This window comes from Cygnus atratus, chromosome 1, assembly GCF_013377495.2.
Source record: "Cygnus atratus isolate AKBS03 ecotype Queensland, Australia chromosome 1, CAtr_DNAZoo_HiC_assembly, whole genome shotgun sequence".
NCBI classification, from domain to species: Eukaryota; Metazoa; Chordata; class Aves; order Anseriformes; family Anatidae; genus Cygnus; species Cygnus atratus.
The window spans coordinates 198,016,440-198,037,488 of NC_066362.1; the positions used below are offsets into that span (position 1 = coordinate 198,016,440).

The following is a 21,049-nucleotide window of genomic DNA, read 5'->3' on the forward strand; positions in this document are numbered from 1 at the left end:
GCTTAGCAGGGCGCTCAGTGACAGGACCTCATCAATGTATATAAATATCTGAGGGGAGGGTGTCGAGGGGATGGAGCCGGTCTCTTTTCAGTTGTGCCCAGTGACAGGATGAGTGGCAACAGGTACAACCTGAAGCACGGGAGGTTCTGGCTCAGTATGAGGGGGCACTTCTGTACTGTGAGGGTGATAAAGGACTGGGACAGGCTGCCCAGAGAGGTTGTGGAGTCTCCTTCTCTGGAGATATCCCAAACCCGCCTGGATGCCATCCCGCGCAATGTGCTCTAGGTGATCCTGCTCGGCAGGGCATCGGACTGGGTGATCTCCAGAGGTCCCTTCCAACCTCGGCCATTGTGTGATTCTGTGACTGGTGTTGTGTTGGGACACAGGGCACTCAGTGGCAGGAAAGTGTTGTGTTGGGGCACAGACACAAGCTCCGGGCTCAGGAGGCGCCATCCGCTCTCTCCCTCCCTCAACTCTCTCCCTTCCGCCGGCTCTCTGCGGCTCGCCCCCCCTTGCCAGGCGCATGCGCAGCGGCTGTGGGCGCCGGCCGGCTCCACCGTGACGGAAGGAGAGGAGGCCGGCACGGAGATGGACGCCGCCGGCAAGGAGGAGCTGGGTGAGCCGCGCCGCGCCGCCCGCCGACAGGGCCAGCCTCGGGGCAGCGGGGCGGCAGCGGGCCGCGGGACGGAGCGGGGAGGGCTGCGAGGAGCCGCCGGCCGCTTTCCTCCCCCCTCCCCCCGGAGGCGGAATGGTTCGGCCCGCGGGGGGCTGCGCTCGGCGCGGCGGGGCGGGCGGGTCGAACCATCCCACCCGCGGCGGGGGGGCGTCGCTGCTGGGTGTGGGAAGGGGCTGAGGGGAGGGGAGCGGGGCTGGGGGGCTCGGGGGGCTTTGGGGGCTCAAGGGACTTTGGGGGCTCGGTTCCCGCAGCCAACAGCCGGGCTGAGCCGGTGGGAAGGAGCCTGCGGGGGTGTTAGGGGAGCAGGCGAAGGGATTGGGAACCACTGCAGGGGTGTGAAGACCCCCAGAGCCTCCCCTGCCCTAAAGACCCCGTCCCCAAAGCCTGCCCCCCACCAAAGCCTCCCCCCACAAAGCCCGACTCCCCCCCCCAAGGCTCCCCCAGCTGGTTTTGGAGTTCGTTAAGAGGTTATGATCTTGGCTAAAAGTTTCTGGAAACCCTTTCCGTTCACTGCTTTAATTTTTCATGACAAAATCCGTGTCTCGTGTGTCCGTGTGTGGATATTTTAGCTGTATTTCTTGCAGATTGCTCCTCAGACCTCTCAGTGTGCGTGGGTACCTGTATGTTCACCTCTTTATTTGAGAAAGATTTTACTTCTTTGATCTTTTTTTACTTCTTGATCTTTCTCCGAAGAGTTCTTCCTGTCCAGGGCTGCTGGTGGAAGCAGGAGGCTGACCAGATTTTATGTTCCCTCAGGCTGGTCCATCTTGCAGCGAGCGATTGCTACCTAGGGACTAAAGTGAAAGGAGGAAATTTTAGCTTCCCTGTCAGCTGCTCAGGTTCACAGACCTGCCGGAGGTCGTGGAATACCTAGAACCAGATTATTTTTATTTTACAGCATTACCTGTTTAAAAACGGAGATAAAGACCTGATAAGATTTCAGAAGCTTTTTACATGGTTCTGTCGTATTGACGACTTAATTTAAGTTCCTACTGATAAACTATCAGTGAACACGCTATCAATCAGACTGTCAATTAGCAATTGGCAGTGTGTTAATCATGTAGAAATGTGTAGTTTGTTCTGGACAGGACAGTGGATTATTTAAGACTAATCTTTTTCCACATAAATGATCCATTGTTGGTTGGGGTAGAAATGTTTCTCTGAGAGAGAAGAGAGTATAATAAGCTAGGAAGACCTTTGGTTTTATAATTCAAGTGTCTTGTTCTATTAGCCTTCTGGATTTGGGGGGTTATGATGAAAAAGCAGACAGTTGTTCCTGCTTACTGAGTGACATTATTGACTTCTCAACATTTATTAATGTTGATAACTTTTAGTCATAAACAAATGCTATCATAAAGTTGGATAAATTGACTTTATTACATTGCAGTCTGCCATAATAAAACATTGCAATAGCTTTAGAGTTCATGGCAAACAAACAAAGCCAACGAAAGGTAATGTGAAACAGTATTCTTCTGGAAAATATATCTAGTGGTACTTTATAGCAATTAAAAAAAAACCACATTTATTTTAAAACAGATGAGATTTCCTTTTTAATTTTCATTCTGGAAAATGCATTTATTTTATTTTTATTTTTTTATTTCTCTTGCATCCAGTAGGAGTTAGAGTTGTGGAGAAAATAAGAGGGAGATTTGTGTGTGGTTGAATGGGATTATCTGTTAGCTGCCCCTTGAACTAGAAATAGACTCAAAATACATCCAATCCAGGCAGTCCTGCCCCTGCCACTTGTGTTCACTGTCACTTCATGTTGATCAGGAGTTTCTGCGTCCGTTGTGGGAGCACATGACTGAGTAACTGGGTACATCCCATGGGAGTCCAGTGTTTGGAGAGTACTTTATAGTTCGGCTTCTGCAAAAAGTGTTGTGAAGGTTCTTCATAGGCTGAAGTTTGGGGAGTGGTATTTGTGATTAAAGGATTAACTGAAGGTTGTATTGTGAGTTGCTTACTGAACCAGCTGCAGATTCTGGAAATAACGAGTGTTTCTTTGGAACTAAATTTTTAGAGCCTCGGTTCAGACTGCTGAATCGAAGAGCTCTTCCACAGCTTTAAGATGATAAATTTACCACCTGTAAACTGAACCAAGTTGCTGAGCAAGCCAAGTGCTTGTCGCAATGGTGGCTGTTGCCTGATGTGGGTGTGTTTTCTGTGTTAAAGACCAGGGGAGCTCACTGCAGGGCATCAGCTGCTCAGAGACAGTCATGAATCTTGTCCCGTAGGAGAAGCCTGCAGGTTTGGTTAGGTGACAGCACCTCTAGGCATGCTTGTAAGTTATGAGTATGGCACTCTACCCTGCGAGAAAATACCAGCATAAAACCCTGTTGGGGCTAGTATAAAGATTAACTGGGTCTAATTTTCACTTCTGTGCAGCAGTCAAGGCAACAGCAAATTAAATTGGGTCTGTATCCCTCTTACAGAGAGAGGTAATAAATCTTTCATGGGACTGAATCTTCTGCCGTGTTTCTGGCCGTGTTAGCATGTTCTTGTGTAGAAGCTGTGACTAACTGAATTATCTACAAGCCCCCCTTTGATTAATGCTTTAGCAAAGCATTTTGCACGTTGAAAGTGCTGCTCCAGCAAGATCTGTCTTCCTTCTCCCATAAACGGAGCAAAACCAGCTGGTGTAAGTGATGATAAGCTATATCCTGTCCCCCAAGCACTTTATACTTATACGTCAAATCCAGTTCTTTGTAAGATCGTACTGACTTCAAAAGCCCTCAAGGAAAAAAGGAAAACAAATTGTTAAATGGGATTTGGAAAACAGGTTTTAGATAGGAATTTGCTTAGGAGGTGACCTTCTCAGGAGGATCAATGGCAGATTGTATTTGACTGTTTTTATTATTTCCTTTGTCTTTAACTTGTGAGGCAGCTGTGGCAAACTGCTTCATCGTTTTGTCTCCGTTTCAGCCCGAAATGACCAAGCTTAGTTCTGTCTCTTGTGGTGATAATAGGTTCAGATAATTTTTGAAATGCTAATTGCTTGAGCAGTACAGAAAAGCTGAAGTTCTCAGTGAAAATTAATTTGCTTGCAGAGCTTTCCAACCAAAGGGTTACTTGAGTATGCTATAGCCAGCTTTAGAAGTAAGTACGTTTAGTTACAGTTCAACAATTTCTTTGTCAGTATGTCCATAAAGGTTGGCAAGATGCTGTCAAATATACTTGAAGATACGAAACTGGAAATATTGGTCAGAACAATTTAAACACTATAATTTAATCCCCCACTATATAACGAGTAATTGACTTGTGACTGAAGTTCCACAAGACATCTTTGAGGGTACAGTGTTGTGTGATTGTAGCGTGACACGTCTTTGTAATGGATCAGTGATTTCTCCAGTGCGATAAGGAGTCAGTGTAACATTGAAGTGCTAATTCATGGAGAAGATAAGCATTTTGTGTCGCCTCACTGATAGTAGTGGTTCTCGTAGAGCTTTTTTAGCATCCTTCTTAGGTGGGTGTTCACAGAAGAAAGCAGAAACAATGACAGATATTCAAATAACTGGTAAAGACAGTCTGGGTGGGGTATTTTGTCTGAAAAGAATTTTGTGGTAGCACAAGGAGAAGAGAGATTTGTATGGGGTGATGGAGAGATGGGGTTGAAAATTACTTGGTGCTTTGGCTAAGTAAAAACAAAAGCATGCATGTAAGTGAGTTGCCTCATTCTGAATTGTGGTGAATCATGAAAGATGATGCAAAGCATGGAATCATAAAATGGTTTGGATTGGAGGGGACCTTAAAGATCATTTATATCCACTGCCATGGGCAGGGACACCTCCCACCAGACCAGGTTACCCAAAGCCTCATCCAGCCTGGCCTTGAACACCTCCAGGGATGGTCCACAACTTCTCTGGGCAAAATTTTCAGTGAATACTGTAACTGGACTGGATCTTTAATAGTGTTATTTGTATACATTTGGGACAGCTTGGTGGAGCATGGACCTAAGGTAGGCTAAGGTGTGTGCTTTGTGAGACAGCAGTCAGCCAGCCTCACCTCCGATTCAGGTATGGCATGCTTGTGCTGCTCTTGTGGCTGGAGTGTCATACCCTATTTATGCACACTGGACCTTTCTAGGAAGAAACCTAAGTGAGTGTGTGTATTCCATGCTGGTTTTCTGTCCATGGCTGTGGACTTCTCAGAACAGAAAGTTTCAGGCTAGATCCAAGGCTGCAAACCACTAGCTTTTCTACTTTGTGGGTATGTACCTCCTTTATGGGGCAGAGAAGCCTTAAGCTTTCTTGGCTGGCATGCTCTGGACCACAAGGTGAATCCGTCAAATCTGGATGTCGGTGGGAGTACAGATTGTGCAGCTGGGACACAGCTGCAGTACCCAACAGTTGAAATCTATTAGCAAACGAAACCCATGCTTAGAAGTTGCACGATTCAAAATTTATATAATGTCTCTCTACTGTTACTGTTAACTGGTTCACATATTTTAGGGCCGGGTATGTGCTAGCCATGGGATAAAGGAATAATGGTGGGGAGAAGAAGTAATTCAGGAACGTTTTTATTGTCTAGAACAGTAGCCAAATGTTGTTGGAGTGCTTTATGTAACATAATATTCGAGGGAAACCTGTAATAGATGTCATCATCACAATGTGAGTTGGTGTTACTTGCCGTTACCTGGGTTTTAAATCTCTTCTAGTGAAATTTATTCTCGAAGGAGTTACTATATTAAAATAGGACATGAACTGTCAGCTTGGGTGTACAGATAAGAAACAGATGTTGAGAGTTCTCATTTTAGCTATTTCTGGGAACGTGGATGAATAATTGACTGGATCTACTGCAGTTCTCTCAGTATCTGTTGCCCAGGAGTGGTATGCTAAGGGATGGTTGAAGACACTTCAGTGTACTGTTACCATGGTTATGCATGGGTCCCATGAGACAAAAAATATACATAAATGTACATAAATAGATGTAGATTGGAAAGTACTAATGTTCTAACTGTGAGTTTTACAAACAATGTTTTAGTGGGTGCTTACTTTACAATCTGATTCTTCCACTCGAGAGTTTGTTTTCAGAGGTTAACCTGTATGTTCTGGATTTTTAATTTTTTTTTCCTCTCACATGTAAATATATGTGAGAGATTTTTGTGGCTGTACACAATTTCTCCAGACTTCCCATGAGCTATATGCATAAAGGACATACAACTTCAATGTCTGTTGTATGGGGAAGGACATTTAATGATAGGTAACATTTTTCTTGGTTGTCTACGTTGCCAATATCAAATTTGTTGCTTTTGACTTCTTTTTAAGAAAAGATTCTGTGTTTCCAGGCATGTGCTTAGGCTAATAAATGTCTGGATAATAACTGGGTTAAAATGTCTCGCCTTTGGTAAAGGAAGGCCAGTCATAGAGGGTAATTAGTTAAAGCCTCCTACTGTGCTCTAGTTGTGTGCAATCTTCCTGTTCTTGTGACCAGCTACCAGTGGCCGTGGAACTTTGGAAAGCCTAGTTTTATTATTGAGATGCGTTAGATGAACTTCTTCTTTTTAGGATTACCAGTTTAATCAGCATTTAAGAAGTTTTGTTTAGTACAGCAGTGTGGTAAACTAATATCCAAATTAGTTACACAATGCAAATAGTATGAAGTGAACACCAGCAGATACTATCTGCAGGAAAGAAACATATACGGATGTTTGTTTGATTTTAATAAAGCTTTACGTTTTTTTTTAGTGGGACATTCGGGAGAATATCGTCTTCTTTCTGTGGTCAAATAAATCTATTTTCAGCGTTCAAGGTGAAATCTCTTCCTTTCTCTAGAACAGCTGGTGCTATATTCTTCAGGTAAAGAAAATCTGCATAAGAATACTGCTCTGACGTTTATCAGCTTGGAACGTGAATGTTGGCTGGCTTCTGGTGTTTGGATGTGTTTGGAAGAAGCACGTTTAAAGAAATGCCTAACACCCCATCATTCTGTTAACTTCCGTTGACATTCAAGCCTTCCTTCATATCATCTTCTGTAATTCTTTGGTGATGATGGGCAGCTCAGCATGAGGTATACTGACAGCAGAGTGTAGGTAATGTATTGTGCAGCAGAACGTGCTACATATGCAGAAGGAGTTTGGTTTGTTTGGCATCTTGTGACTGCAGAAGAGCAACCTCTCCTTGCAAACCAGGTTCCGTGCTATTGGGACTCAAGTTTTATGTGAAACTTGTTGCGCATCAAGACGCTTTGTAAATAAAACTTTAATGTGGTTTTCAAAGTAAATGTATTTTTTTTATGATGCATATCTCTTCTGTTATCAGCAGTAGTTCCCAGCCTTCTCTTGAGAATGCGACGGACTATGAAATTGGGGTGTTCTGTTGCGTAAGTGACGTGAATAAAATAGCACAATAATGGGGGAGAACAGGTTCTAAAAAAACCCGTTGTTTATACCTCCACAGGATTTGGAAATAAATATTGAAGTCACCATGATAAACGTATTTACACATGTTTACACGCCACGTTTTCCCTGAAAGGATGGTCACGTTCTTTCCCCAGGTAGTTAAAATCTGGGGGCTGTATTAATTTCAGTGTTGCCTTTTTTTTGGGTTCAGATGATTGTGTACTGTGGAAGACCCTGCAGTGATGAAGGAGCACAAACTCGAAGCAGTCTATAAAGTTGGAATAAGCTAATATGCTGAGACCACATGCTTACAGTCGTTTGTTTTGCTTATGAGGTTGTGTGCTGTAGTTTAGAGAATTCAGCTGTGAATTTTGGCAGTTTGATGTGTCTTGAATCTCATCAAAGAATCTTGAAATGGCAGATTGTCTGGAGAAGTAGGCTCAAGTACAGAACAACATATACTAAAAGGCATAGGGAGAAGTTACAGAGCAGATCTTAAACACATTTGTAGGGTATACAGTACAAATTCAGGAAAAAAAAAGTATTCAGAAAAAAAAAATAGTACTTCTGAAGCTGAGGAGAAATACGTTGTCTTGGAGGGAAGCGTACAAAGGTGAAAATAATCTAGGGACTGGCATGGAGCTGGGACAGGGGAGGGTCGGGCTGGGTGTTAGGAGAAGGTTCTTCACCAAGAGGGTGGTTGGGCACTGGGACAGGCTCCCCAGGGCAGCGGTCATGGCACTGAGCCCGAGAGAGTTCAAGAAGCGTTTGGACAACGCTCTCAGACATAGGGTCTGATTTTTGGGTGGTGCTGAATGGAGCCAGGCGTTGGACTTAATGATACTTGTGGATCTCTTCCAAGTTGGGATATTGTATGATCCTGTGAATCAAACCTGAAGTATTTGTGTTGTTTTGACTTGGAGATAATTTAATGGATCCAGAAGAGAATGTCTGCAAGAGAAAAAGAACATGTTGTCAAAGTTGTCCATGCCTGAAGATCAATAACATGGAAAATCTTTTAATGAAAATTCAGCCCCAGAGGCTCTCTCCTGCATCATCCCCAAGACAGGGGCTGTACGGTCACATCTGTCCTTTTTGGACAGCATGGCACCTCCACCTCGCCTGCCCTGCCTGTCCTTCCTGAACAGCACTTGAATCGTGGGACTCATCCCACCAAGTCCCACTGATAGCAATGGTATCATAGCTCTGGGAAAGGACCAAAGCTTCCAGTTTGTCCCATTCATTCCTCATACTGTGTGTGTTGGTATACAAGCATTTTGGATGTGCTCCTGAACCCTCAGCGCTCCCTGGAGCATCATAAATGCTCCTGTTAGCCTTGCCACCCTCAGGCAGCGCTGCACCAGCCCTTGGCTTAACCTCGTTTTTCCTAACAGTGTCCCCTTCCCCATCTATCCGAGTTTCAAGCTCTCTCAATCAGTCTTGCCAGGTTACGAGCCAAGAAACCTTTCCCTGTTGAGACAGCTGGGTCGCCTCAGGCCCCAGCAGACCTGATGTCTTGAAGACTTTCATGATTATAAAACCCCAAATTCTGATGGAGGCACTGGGCTTGGAGCCAGGCATTGATGACCTGGGCTCACCCGTTTATTTCCCGTCTCTCCCCATTACCGGGAGGGTTGAGGAAAACCCTCTCTGTGCTCCTGAACCCTTTAGTCATCTTCCCGGGGCTCCAAAATCTCTAGGTAGACCCCAGGCTTCCTGTAGCTACATCCTTGGTACCGACACAGAAGAGGAGAAGTGGGCGATACTCCAAGGGATGTTGTTTGCTAACAGGTTTCCTGGTAACGTCCCGGATCCGAGGCAGCAGGCTCTGTAAAGAGGCCAGACCTCCTGCAGGTCCAAATAGCAAAGATTTTTTTTCCCCCCTTAGAATTACTATATTGGGGGGTGGCGGTGCATGAACAGACTTAAACATTTAAGTACGTGAGGGCAACTGAGTGGTGCGAAGGATGGAGAGGCAGGAACAGGATCATCAGCTGGGAGAGGCTGATGTTTTGGAGTGGGTCATTGGTGTAAACTTTACGGTGTGAGCTTTCTCCCTGCCTCTTTCAGAATGCTCATCTTCTCGTTACTGCCATAGTACCAGTCCTGAGTGAAGGTAAGGTAACTCAGGCAAAGAACAGATGAATCATTCTGGAGAGTCAGCACCTCCATTGCACAGATTATCTGTCATCCTGTTCTTCTGGGGCTTCCATGACAAATGCAGTGAATTTAAATAAAAGGAGACAGTATATTTTGTATGACCTGCATATATCTTCCTTCCGTTCCATTAATTCTTACATCTAAAAAAGCTTTGCTTGTTGTCAATATCAGTCAACTGCGGTGTGGGACGGATGGGTTTGTGAACAAACCTGGGGAATAGAAAGGTGGCTGGGACACAGGAGCTTAAGGCTCAAGAGCAGAGGTAAGGTCGGCCACGGGAACAGAGGGGCGAGTGTCTGCTACAGACCACCAAGAGAAGAAGAGGCGGATGAAGCTGTCTTTAACCAACTGGGAGAAGCCTTCTGCTCATAGGTCCTGGTTATCGTGGGGGACGTAACCACCTAATACCTGCCAGGGAGGCAATTTGGCAGGGCCCAAGGAACTGAGGATTTTTCTGTTATTGCTTGTATTGCTTGTTGATAAAGATTTTGATACTGAAATCTTACTCTGCAGTACTTTAAAAATGTTTTAAGATGTTCCTGGTGTGAATTAAATTACCAGTTGTTGCAAATATGTGTATCTTGCTTTGGGCTTATTTTGTATGATATTTCCTATGTTTTTGTGGAATGTACTGAAATAATCATGACTTTTTTTTTTTTTTACATAGATGATGAAATAGAATGTAAAAAAATCAAGGATTTTTTTCTTTATTTTTGGACCATCCTTCAGTAAGCTACATAACTGCATCACACAAAAAGTTAATGATGGTTAAGAAAAAAATCCTAGCTACACTGAAGGTAATTAGATTCTAAACTCTTTAAGGCAAAGGCTTTTTTCTTTGTGTTTCTGTGGAGTGGTTGCTGGCCCACAGTTAGCAGTCAGTTAAGCAATCATCAGAGCTTTGATAGCGATAACATCGACTCTGAGATTGCTTTAGGCACGGACAAACAAATTTTCGAGGGAAAAGCTTGTTTTAGAAAAATTCTCATTTAAAAAATGAGGGGAACGCTGGCGTATGTCTAAGTCTGTTCTTAGTAACTGTGTTTGCAACCAGAAAAAATAGTAAATTGGGAGAAAAGTGAAACGGGATGTTTATAAATCTTGCAGTCTTCTGAGAGGGATCCCAGAGAAAGTTACGTGGTGAGCTCTGTTTTCATCTCTGAAGTTTCGGTGTCAGACTGGAATGGAAGAAGAGAAATTCACTTTTCTCCCTTGAGCGAGCAGTTACTGACATTCAGCTGTGCTGCTGGTCCTGAAAGTCGTGCTGGCATCTGGAAGGTAAAGAGGCAGAGCTGCTTACACCAAGGGTTTGAAAGATGCTTGACAATACCTGGGTGTAATAAGTGTGTGTGTATATATATATATATATATATATTTATTGGCATACAATACAGTGTGTGGCCAAAGGTTAAAAATACAACTATAATTCATGCAGATTGAAGTGTTCCTAGCTGCAAGGGGATATCCAAGAGTTTTGTGTTGTCTCAACACCAAGATGAAAACATTGCTTCGTGTTCTTCTGCCTTACTCGTGGGTGATCCCTTTATCATAGCGTGGCAGGCACAGTGGATGTAATTTAGCTTTTGGTTGCCAGAGGTGTTTCTTTCAGGATTACTGTGAAGGAGTGGGCTTCTGAAAGTACAAAAATACTGTTAATTAATTACAACTCAGGTGAGCTTCCTATCGACTAGAAGTGCTTCCTCAAGAAGGGTGATTGTGGCAGCGTTGTTCCTGAGAAAATAAGCGTTAATGGAAGTTGGTTTGAAGAGGAGCATCTAGCAACAGTGTAGGAACAGAGGTGGGGAACCCAGATTGTGGACTTCAGAGGAACAAACACTCTGTCCAGCCTCCTCCCAGGGCTGTCTCAGGAGAACCTCCAGTGCCCTGATCCAGATGTGAAGCCAGTCAAGATGTCAATGGGAGCGGCTCAGAGGCTCAGCTTTTGGATGCGTGTGTACGAGAAGCACCTCCAGGCTCTGGTTACTGGAGAACCAGGGGGTCAAGGACAACTCCTTGAGAGAGAGACCATGAGGCCTGGGGGTCAGGTGCCTTGGAGGCTTTTGTGCTTGGTTACCAGTGACTGGGAAGACTGGCATGAAGGGGGGAGCTGCTGGGTAGGCTGTCTGAACCCAATTCTGGAGAGATCCACGTTGTATAACCACGTATTTCCCACTAGTGGACCTTCATCCTGGTCAGACAGAGAGGGGAGCGGGATGAGACTGGTGCTTTTTGTATTTCTGTCTGTGTAGTCAGCCATGTGCACATGAATATGTGTACAGTCTCCATTTTTCCACAGCGCTGGTTGTGGAATCACGTCCTCAGCATTGCCACATCCTCCTAGGAAACGTGGAACCTGCACCAGAACTACCCAAATCCTGGTATTATATAGTGATCAATAGCAGCAGTGTTCCCCATCAGTAGTTTTGCTAGATTTCCTCCAGGCATCTGCTTTAATTGTATTGTATAGGAGCAGGATACAGGCTGTTCGGCACCTTTAAAGTGATGTAGCAGGGCAGCACTGGGGGGCTGCTGTTTGCATCCTCCCTTGCCGCAGTGCTTGGAGGAGCAGTCCCAAGGGAGGCTACCCCCAAAACGGGCAGGTGGCGGAGGGGGAGAGGCAAAAGAGACGTGTCAGGACAACAGCGTTGCAGCAAAGGTTTCTTGATGAAAGCAGGTATTCAGCTAGGCCAAAGGGATGATCAAAAGCAAGAAATTCTTGCAGGAGATCCCAGGGGCGATGATAGAGTTTGATGCCATCTGGAGCTGCTAGAAAGAAAGGGAAAAAAGGCTTTACAAACACTTTTATCATTTGTGGTTTTATCCAACCAATTCTTAGTTATATCTCTTCTAAGAAGCAAAGTAGCGAAGCGTTCTTGTGATCCTGGCTTGTGAGTTGAAGAAGTCTTCCCTGTCTTTCTGGGGTGCTTGATTTGAAGAAGAAAATTAAAGCAATTTTATCTCAACACTGTTGGGTCCATCGTACTCCTAGATAGGAACCTTACTTGCTGCACACGCTGTCACTATTGCTTAACTTTGCAAACACTGCTACAAAATGTAAGTCAAAACAGGAGAAGTAAATTAATGATGATTTCTTCTGTATATTGTTGAATCTCATGTTGTCACAGACTTTGCACACTTTTAGTTTGTTCTGTTCCATGTCAAAACATTTAATCTACCTCAATTTGTATAACTGGAATATTGCTGAGTGTAAACTTGATTTACACTGGCCTTGCCAGTTGGGTCTCTGACCTCTGACGTTGTATTCCACTGGGCACCTTTTGCTTTTGTCAAGTGCTTTCATTATTGGCTTTCAGCTTTATCGAAACTTAATTCAGATGACCTGTTGCTGTCTTTAGTATACTTTGATCTATCTACTGGATAAGCCTTCTGTTTTATAGGATATATAATGCTTGTTTTGTGGTTGTTCTTTGAAGTTCCTATTGCTTATGATTGTATTCAGTGCCTTGCTGCTGTGTTAGACATCGTTAAGGTTTCATAAAGACCTTAAGGATTTGTTGAACACCCGATTTTCAGTGTGTTCTGCATTTCTGATCAGGTTTCATGCACATATCTTGTTTCCACAATAAGTAGTAATTTTATTAGATTGAGCATAAAGAGTCCCCAAATAAGCATTGTACCTGCTGCTTTCTTTTAAATGCTTCTGCAGTCTCATTGGCGTTACAAGTTTCACGCATGTGAAGTGAGCATCCCTATTTTTCTTATGAAATGGATAAGCTTAGCATGGCTAAGGTATTTAAAGTTCACTCAAACTGTGTTTTTTTTTTTCTTTCTTAAGTGAAGCATGTTTTAATATAATTAATGCTTATTTAATGTTTTCAGAGTTCTGTAATTAATGCGGTAAATCAGTAAGATGTGCTGTTGCATTCTTAGAAATACTCAGTAATTTTTAAAAATAAGTAGAAAAAGTTAGGTGGCGTAAAATCACGTAAGAATAGGATTTTCTTGTGTGTGTGAAAACCGCAGAGGTTGAGATTTATTCAACTGATTTTATGAATGGGTACTGCAGAAGGCAGGTAATCTTTTTGGTTTTGGCAAGATTTGTTTTACAGAACTGTAGTCATTTAAAAATGGTTATAATTTAATCGACATTAAATTGCAAAACCTGCAAGGTTTGCCTGAAAGCCAGTTTTGTTCATTGCTTGCTGTTGCTTAGCTCTTTTATTTAGCTGGATAGCAAGGCTGCATTTGTTGACGGCAGTGGCAGTTTATGCTACTTTAAAAAGTTCATGAAATTGCAGCTCAAGCATGTAGTATAAATCAGTTATCTTGGTTTTCTCACCAGTGTTTGGAGACATCTTCTGTTGTACCTCTCAGTTTTAGGATGGGATGGCTCTGGGGGGTGCCCTTGCTCTCCACTAGTAATAGGCTAAGTGCTTAGCATTGAAGCAGCTAACAGCACCTAAGATGAATTTCATCTTTTCTTAATACTGGATGACTTTTCCGTTTGGCTGTACGTTGTATTAGCTTGCACAACGGTCTAAGCCATCAACATTTTGATGATACAAAGTTGTTTTCCTTAATGGGAAGCTTTAGTGTTTGACCATAAACCAGCCTGTTTTGAATAATGTGAATGTGTGCCCCTGGAAAGCGAGGCAGAATTTCTTGTGCAGACTTGTGCTGTAACTGTGTTTAAATCAGCTTTATATTTAGTAACGCAAATAAATCTCATGAAATGGGAAATTATTTCAAAATCACCTTTTACTTCTAAACTGTACATTTGTTTCTAACACTAAGTTGTGTTAATTCTGTTGTATAGATTTGGAAGTAATGAAGCCTTTAATTGATGAACAGAATTCAGACGAAGTCTCAGATGAGGAGCATGAAAATGACATCCTGCCAGTTGAGAAGCATTACCAACTTGAAAATGAAGAAGGCATTACGTATGTATTACTCCTAAGTATCAGCTTGTTAAAATTCCTTGCCTCCAACTTGTTTTCCATGAGTAGTTTACTGAACTCTCAGGGGGGTTACTTGCAACCATGGTATGGTTTTATAGGGCTTTGCATAGTTCTAATTTAGGGCTTTGCATGCGTCTACCAAAAAACAGCACATTTTGAGTAGGTTCTTTGGTTTTTGGAAGCTTAACAATATACTGGCTGTAAAATATTCCAAGGTGACCATTTATAAAGTGATTGGGTCGCTCAGAATCCAGGCATTGTTTACAAAGGGGTTTGATTGATTTTATTTTTTAATAAAGGAACTTAAGAAGACTTTGGAAATAGATTATTTGTTACAATTGTATTTGAAAGAGTTGTTTTTTTTTTGGGGGGGGGGGCTAAAGCTGTAGCTGTCAGAATTGTGTTTTGTAACTGGTAATTATTTTGAATGTTATTGATTCTAAAATAGCATTGATGAAACTTTGACACTTTCTGAGGCAAAAAGACGATAAAATTGCACAGAAAGTAGCCTTTCACAAGCTGGGAAAAGGAGATGAAGATCAATCAGACTTGTACGTTCCATTTGACGGAACTCATATCTAGAGATTAATAAGAATGTCCTTTGAATGTGTGGGACCAGTTCAAAGTAGTTACTGCTCACAAATTGTTCCTGTATGTTGGTGAATTATAGAGGGTGTGCTTTTAATGGGACTTCTTCTGTTTTTATCATCAGGTTTATACAAACACTTACCCACCTCCTCAAAGGAAACATTGGAACTGGGCTTCTTGGTCTTCCACTTGCAATAAAAAATGCTGGCATTGTGGTAAGAATGCAATTGTTTTTCTTAGATTAGAAATGTTATCTAGAAAGACATACAGATATGTGACTGAGCCTGAAAAACTAAATTCTTGATACCTGCTGGTTGTACCTACCTACTTTGAATTGTGTTATATTTTTTCTTTTCAGTCTGGTGAAGTTATTGCTGAAGGTTGAGACAAATTAAAAGAAACAAAAACAACCAAACCTTTTTTTCTTTTTTAACTATGTCATTCTGAAGACTTTATAGAATGTTTTGTATTTTTGCTTAGCCAGAGCATTTTTCTGTGGAAAACTTTTTTTTTCTGAAAAAAGAAAGATTTTGATTTAGTCAGACTCCTATGATGGCTCATGGGATTCTTTTTTGGGTTTATTTTATCTTTGTCCAGACATCACTATAGCTGGATAATGTCATAGGATGCACTGTCATCTTAAATCAGTCTTTTGTTTCTGGGGCAACAGGATATAGCACAGTCTAGTTTATACAGGGATATAAACAAAGCATTTCCTAAGGCAATGTAAATTTCATTAAATGAATTTTAAAATTTAAGACTAAATAAATTTAATTCTTTATTACAGGATGTTTAGTTTAAGGATGAAAGTTACAATGTAAAAAGCAAGTACTTTCTGTGAAAACTTTTGGTTTAACTTCTGTTCTAAAACAAATGATTTAATTCAAAAGATTATCTGTAACTCGTAATTGTAAAAGTTGTCAGGGTAGTGATTGTGGTGTTTTGTTTTTTTTTTTACTATACTGAACATCATCAAATGCTCTAATGTAATGGAAAGAAGCCTTTAAAATGACAGTGTTGATGACAATGAAATGGTCCAAACCATTGCTTAGAAATCTGCGGTCTTCTCTCATGACAATTTTTTGGCAAATATCTTAATGAAGATGCTCTGAGAGTGAAGTTGTTCATGTCCACTTGCTATTTACTGCTTGATCACCCTCGAGAAACTTCAGTCGAGCCATCAATTAGAAGTAAGGAATGCAGCAGAAATCTGTAGTGAATCCTCCTCTGAGGGGAAAAAAGTTGCATAAAATTTTAATTCCTATAATTTATGTATGTGCTAAAATATGAAATTTTTGCATGTAAACATTTTTCCCTGGCATGTTTTCATGAAAAAATCTGTTTACGTGACTTCAGTTGCTTATATCCTTTGTTCTCCCTTTTTTCTCCACGCCAGATTGGACCAATCAGCCTTGTGTTCATAGGAATTATATCTGTTCATTGTATGCACATCTTGGTACGTTGCAGCCACTGTCTATGTCAGAGGTAAATGTGGAACTACTCATTTTGTTGCTGAGATTTTTTTTTTCTGAGTTTTGGCCTACAGAATGACCCAGTGCTGTAGCAGTTGCTTCAGGTCAGAATCTTGTACTTCAAAGAAGGAATACATGTTCTTATGGAGCAGCTACAAATGATAGCTGTGGTTTGAGTAACAGTATGTTAATACATTGAAAAAATATTTCTTTTCTGGTTCTACACAAAAATAAGTTGGTCTAACTTGTCCAAAATCCCATTCCCTGTCGTAACTGGGAAATAATCAGATCTTTCTCAGTGCAGTTTTAGCTGCTTAGCTTCAGTCCTTAAGTCCTTTTATATCTTCATAACTTTTGAATCTTCATAGCTTTGAAAAGCATTCAGTTTATAAATTGCCACTTTGTAAGTACTTTATAGGACTACAGAAACAACCAAGAATTGCTGTTAATGTCTTTTGTGATTGTCTCTTTGGATTGTGACAACTTGGTTCTTAAAAAATGTGGTGCTAAGTAATGTGGTAAGATGATAATAGTGAGCAGATTAATGCTAGGTAGTCTTTCAAGTGAGACGTACAATAAAAGTGCAATAAAAGTTCTTTAAAAGTGCAATAAAGTTGCTGAACTGAACAGTAACATGAAGCTGTTAGTGTCCCTGTAGCTGGAAAAGCTATTATTAAAAAAACAAAACAAAACAAAACAAAACCAGAACTGATTTAGTACTGTTGAATTAGTGGGAAGCAATTGTGGTTTACATGCTTATAGAGTGCTTCCCTCCAAGAGTCCTTCCTCCAAGAAAGAAGCCCAAGAAGCCTAAACTATACTTCTAAAATTCAGCAGCTGCGGAATGGTGTCACAGATGATTCTGTATAAGCCTGTGTAAGCATGTAAGCCTGTATAAGCATTTTCAGGGTAGAGATGTAGGCTCTAATCGTTTCTAGTAACTCTATTCTTTCTTCGCGCTTTGATTTCAGGTTGAAAAAATCCTCACTGGGGTATAGTGATACAGTTAGTTATGCCATGGAAGTGGGGCCTCTGAGTGCTCTTCAGAAAAAATCTTCCTGGGGAAGGTAAGTTTGCGGTCTAGTTTTGCAGTTAATTATTAAAATTGATGTCTACACTTGGAATGGTTAGGACATTTACTTTTTACTAAGATGTTACTAGTGTTCAGAGTATATTCTCTGTGCTTGAAATAACAAATAGCACCACATAAAAATATTTCCTGGGGTCAACTAGTGACGTTGGGAAGGACTGGGGAGTGTGTGTGTCTGTCAGGAATTTCAATTTTCAGGTCTACAGGAGCTGTGAAGAAAATAATTCTCTTCTATAATATAGGAAGAGATGTTGTATAACAAGAAGTGCAGTCTGTATTGCGTAGTATAAGTTTTTGTCAGCTTTTACTACAAACACATTTCACTGCATCAGAGTTCACTCTCTAAGCTGACTGATACTGCAAACACAAATGACTTTATTTTTTTCTGAAAGGAAACAAAGCATTCTTTGATTTGTTGAAATACCAAGTACAGATCATGGAGAAATATTTACTAGATTTTTGCAATAATGACCTGCAGATATTAACAGCTTGTTGTAGCTCTTAAGTGCTTTATCCATCTTTTAAAAAAGACCATTATGTGTTTTTTGCCGTCTGTTGCTGTATAGCTGTTTATGGAGCTTACAGTATGACTACATAGTGATGAAACTGAAAACCTGAGATGTTGTTCAATGTTAACTTTAAAGTGTTTTTTTTTTCCTCTCTTGATGAAGAGAATATTTTTGCCCTGTTATTTTCAAGGACAGCATCTTGTGTCATTTGTTTGTGGCTATCACTTGGTCTCAGATAAGAAAAAGATGAGGTAATATTTTAAGATATTTTCTGATGACTTCGTAGGAATGGACTGGAGCTGTACTAGAGGGAAATTTTTTTGTTTGTGGGGAAGTAGAATGAAAATACTGTAATGCTCCAAGGAGTTATAAGCCACAAATGACAATTCTATTTCCCGAGGCATCGTGCTGCAGCAAGATTGTTCTCTGGGGCAGTTCTCTGTTGTATGTTGGACTATCGAGAGAGTTTCATTATGGTGTGTCTTCAGGTCACTATCATGTATATTATTTTTCAAAAACAGTATGAACCATACTTCAGGATTTTTTTTCCAAGAGATACAGTGTCTGAATGTGTATTTGGATACATTCACATAGAGCCAGTTAGCTGTGAAAATGTTTGTTGTCTTGAATTGCTGAAACTTAACAGTGTGAGACATTTCATCTCTGGTCTCAGTGGAAAATGGCTATGCTAAAGTGCTAAATTATTGCAGCAGAAGTTATTTGCACATTGAGTATATATGTCCATTGTTTATAGTTGTACCACATTGCTGTCTTTGAATTTCATTTTATGCCTCTTTAAATGTGATATACCTTTTTTTTTGAGAAACTTTCATACCTATTTACTATTATCTTAAAAAAACAAAACACACCACTACCACAACCACCAACCCACAAAAAACACAAAATCACCTTATTTTGCCAGAAGAACAACCTTTCCAGTATTCACAACATTAATGTGATACTTGAATCTAACATTATGACTAGTATGACAAGGAGTTGTAATTGTGTATTAGGTAGAAATGGATTAATCATTTGTATCCTAAGTATAATGTATGTTTGTTTATTTTTTCTTCCTCAGGTATATTGTGGACTTTTTCCTAGTGATAACGCAGCTGGGATTTTGTAGTGTTTATGTTGTGTTCTTGGCAGAAAATGTGAAACAAGTGAGTAAAGATATTGTATGGAAAGAGTTACAGTTTTAGATTTGTTTTTCCTTACTTTTTTGTTTCCTTGTAAAGTGCAAAAGAACTTGTAGAACATGAAGTTGAGAGATGCACAGAATAGTTCTGCCATGATTTACACAATGGAGCTCTTGGAAAAAGGAGCAATGTGCAAGGTGATCTAAACTCACATCTTGCGGAAGTGCTTATAGTTTCATTGCCTTCTCATTTGTTTGTTGAACTTAAAAATTAATTGCAGAAATTATAGGAAACAAGGTTGAAACTGGTCTGGGATCCAGTTGTCAATGAACATTTCTTTTTGCAAGGATTTGCTGCTGACTTTTTTATTCCCTGACCTTCTGAGAGTATTTTACCCTTTTTGTGTCATGGGAATCTTTCTTTTGAATATGTTCTTGTTTAACCTCTTCCATTTTTCAGAATTGTCTCACAGTTACTCATCAGTGATGGGTCTCTCGGACCCCCAGAGTACTGTGTGCAGTTTTGGGTGCCACAGAATAAAAAGGACGTGAAACCATTAGAGAGTGTCCAAAAGAGGGCTACAAAGATGGTGAAGGGATGTATGAGGAGTGGCTGAGGTCCCTTGGTTTGTTCAGCCCAGAGCAGAGCAGGCTGAGGGGAGGCCTCATGGCGGCCTGCAGCTCCCTCACGAGGGGAGCGGAGGGGCAGGCGCTGAGCTCTGCTCTCTGGGGACAGTGACAGAACCTGAGGGAACGGCATGGAGCTGGGACAGGGGAGGGTCAGGCTGGGTGTTAGGAAAAGGTTCTATACCGAAAGGGTGGTCGGGCACTGGGACAGGCTCCCCAGGGACAAGGTCATGACACCGAGCCTGCTGGTGTTCAAAAAGCGTTTGTACAGTGCTCTCAAAGATACGGTCTGATTTTTGGGTGGTGTGTAGACCCAGGAGTTGGACTTGATGATCCTTGTGGGTCCCTTCTGACTCAAGATAATCTGTGCCGTTCTTTTCTGTTTTGAGAATGAATATGGATCTTTGTCTGAAAATGTGTCTCTGTAATTAGTGAGGCAGGTGAGGAATAAGGTATGGCATGTTACCAAGCATTAATCATCCATATGGACTTCTACCCGAAAGGTAGAATAAAGGTGTCTTTGAATAGCTTAATTTATGTTATTGAGGAAGAAGTGTCCCCATGGACAGTTAGTATGTAGTAGGCACATTTTTTTTTGCTCCCTGTGAGGTGAGTATTTGTATTATGTTTAAAAAGTATTCCAAGTTACAAAAATGTCAAGGTGAGAAGAATCTGTGTGTAGAGAAGCTGGATACTCTGTAATTTGTGTACTGGGAGGTTATGACAGTCCCACTGTCTATCTCAGTATCTGAAAATCCTAATTTATATATGATGTCCTTTTGCTGGCCTTCTGAAGCAGGAATTTTTATGGCATCCTTTGTAATAGAAGTTTGAATTGAAACCTTTCCCATTGAACAAATATATGACCAACTAGTCATTATATATATGTTTTGACCTTAAGCAAAAGCAAAGACTTGTTTGCCTTGGCTTTTATAAGTTTTGGAAAAAAAATGAAACCTTTTCAGAAAACCCACTGTTGCTGTCTTGAAGAATTGAAAGCAGGGAGCAGAACGTAGAGAGAAAACAACCTCTACAAAAGCAGTAGCTGCAGAAACCCATGGCATGTACCCTGTGAATGAATTGAAGTCATTAGCAATTCAGAAGAGAAGTCCTGTTTGCAGGTGTATTTGATTTACATTGCCCTGTGCTCTTTCCTCTGGGAGGAAGGTTGTTTCCGTCTGGGCAACCTTATATTGCAGGAATCTGTCCCGTAGAGGGCACCAAAGAACACAAGTTGGTACAGCTTTAAATCTGTTTTGGGTAGTAGAAGGATGAGGCATATGAACGGAGGGAATGAGGGAGTGGAGAACTAAGATAAAGGAAAATCATGGTAATAATGTTAGTAAGCTTTTCTAAAGGAATACTTCCCTGGCTCACCAAAGAAACTCAGGTTTGTGTAGTTCTGGATATGGGGTCTTATTTACAAAAAAAAAAAAAAAGGGGGTCTTACAGGTAAAAAAGACTAGAACTGGAGAAGAATGATGAAGTTGGCACAAAGATCTGCAGTTTGGCTGCAACAAGATTGGAGCAGGA

General features: G+C 41.3%; 1 protein-coding gene across 3 annotated transcripts in view; it reads left to right on the plus strand.

Moving 5' to 3' along the window:
* Nucleotides 1–525: 525 nt before the first annotated feature.
* Nucleotides 526–21,049, plus strand: part of SLC36A4 (solute carrier family 36 member 4) — an 85,078-nt gene continuing 64,554 nt past the window's right edge. The window contains exons 1-6 of one of the 3 annotated variants that reach the window (XM_035542643.2): nt 526–616; nt 13,951–14,074; nt 14,805–14,895; nt 16,077–16,165; nt 17,124–17,219; nt 18,830–18,914. In XM_035542643.2, coding sequence (XP_035398536.1) covers nt 589–616; nt 13,951–14,074; nt 14,805–14,895; nt 16,077–16,165; nt 17,124–17,219; nt 18,830–18,914 — 513 coding nt within the window. In that variant the 5' untranslated portion in view covers nt 526–588. Of the gene's footprint in view, nt 617–13,950; nt 14,075–14,804; nt 14,896–15,677; nt 15,871–16,076; nt 16,166–17,123; nt 17,220–18,829; nt 18,915–21,049 lie in introns of those variants that run through there. The other 2 variants (XM_035542645.2, XM_035542644.2) reach the window with 2 other exon arrangements.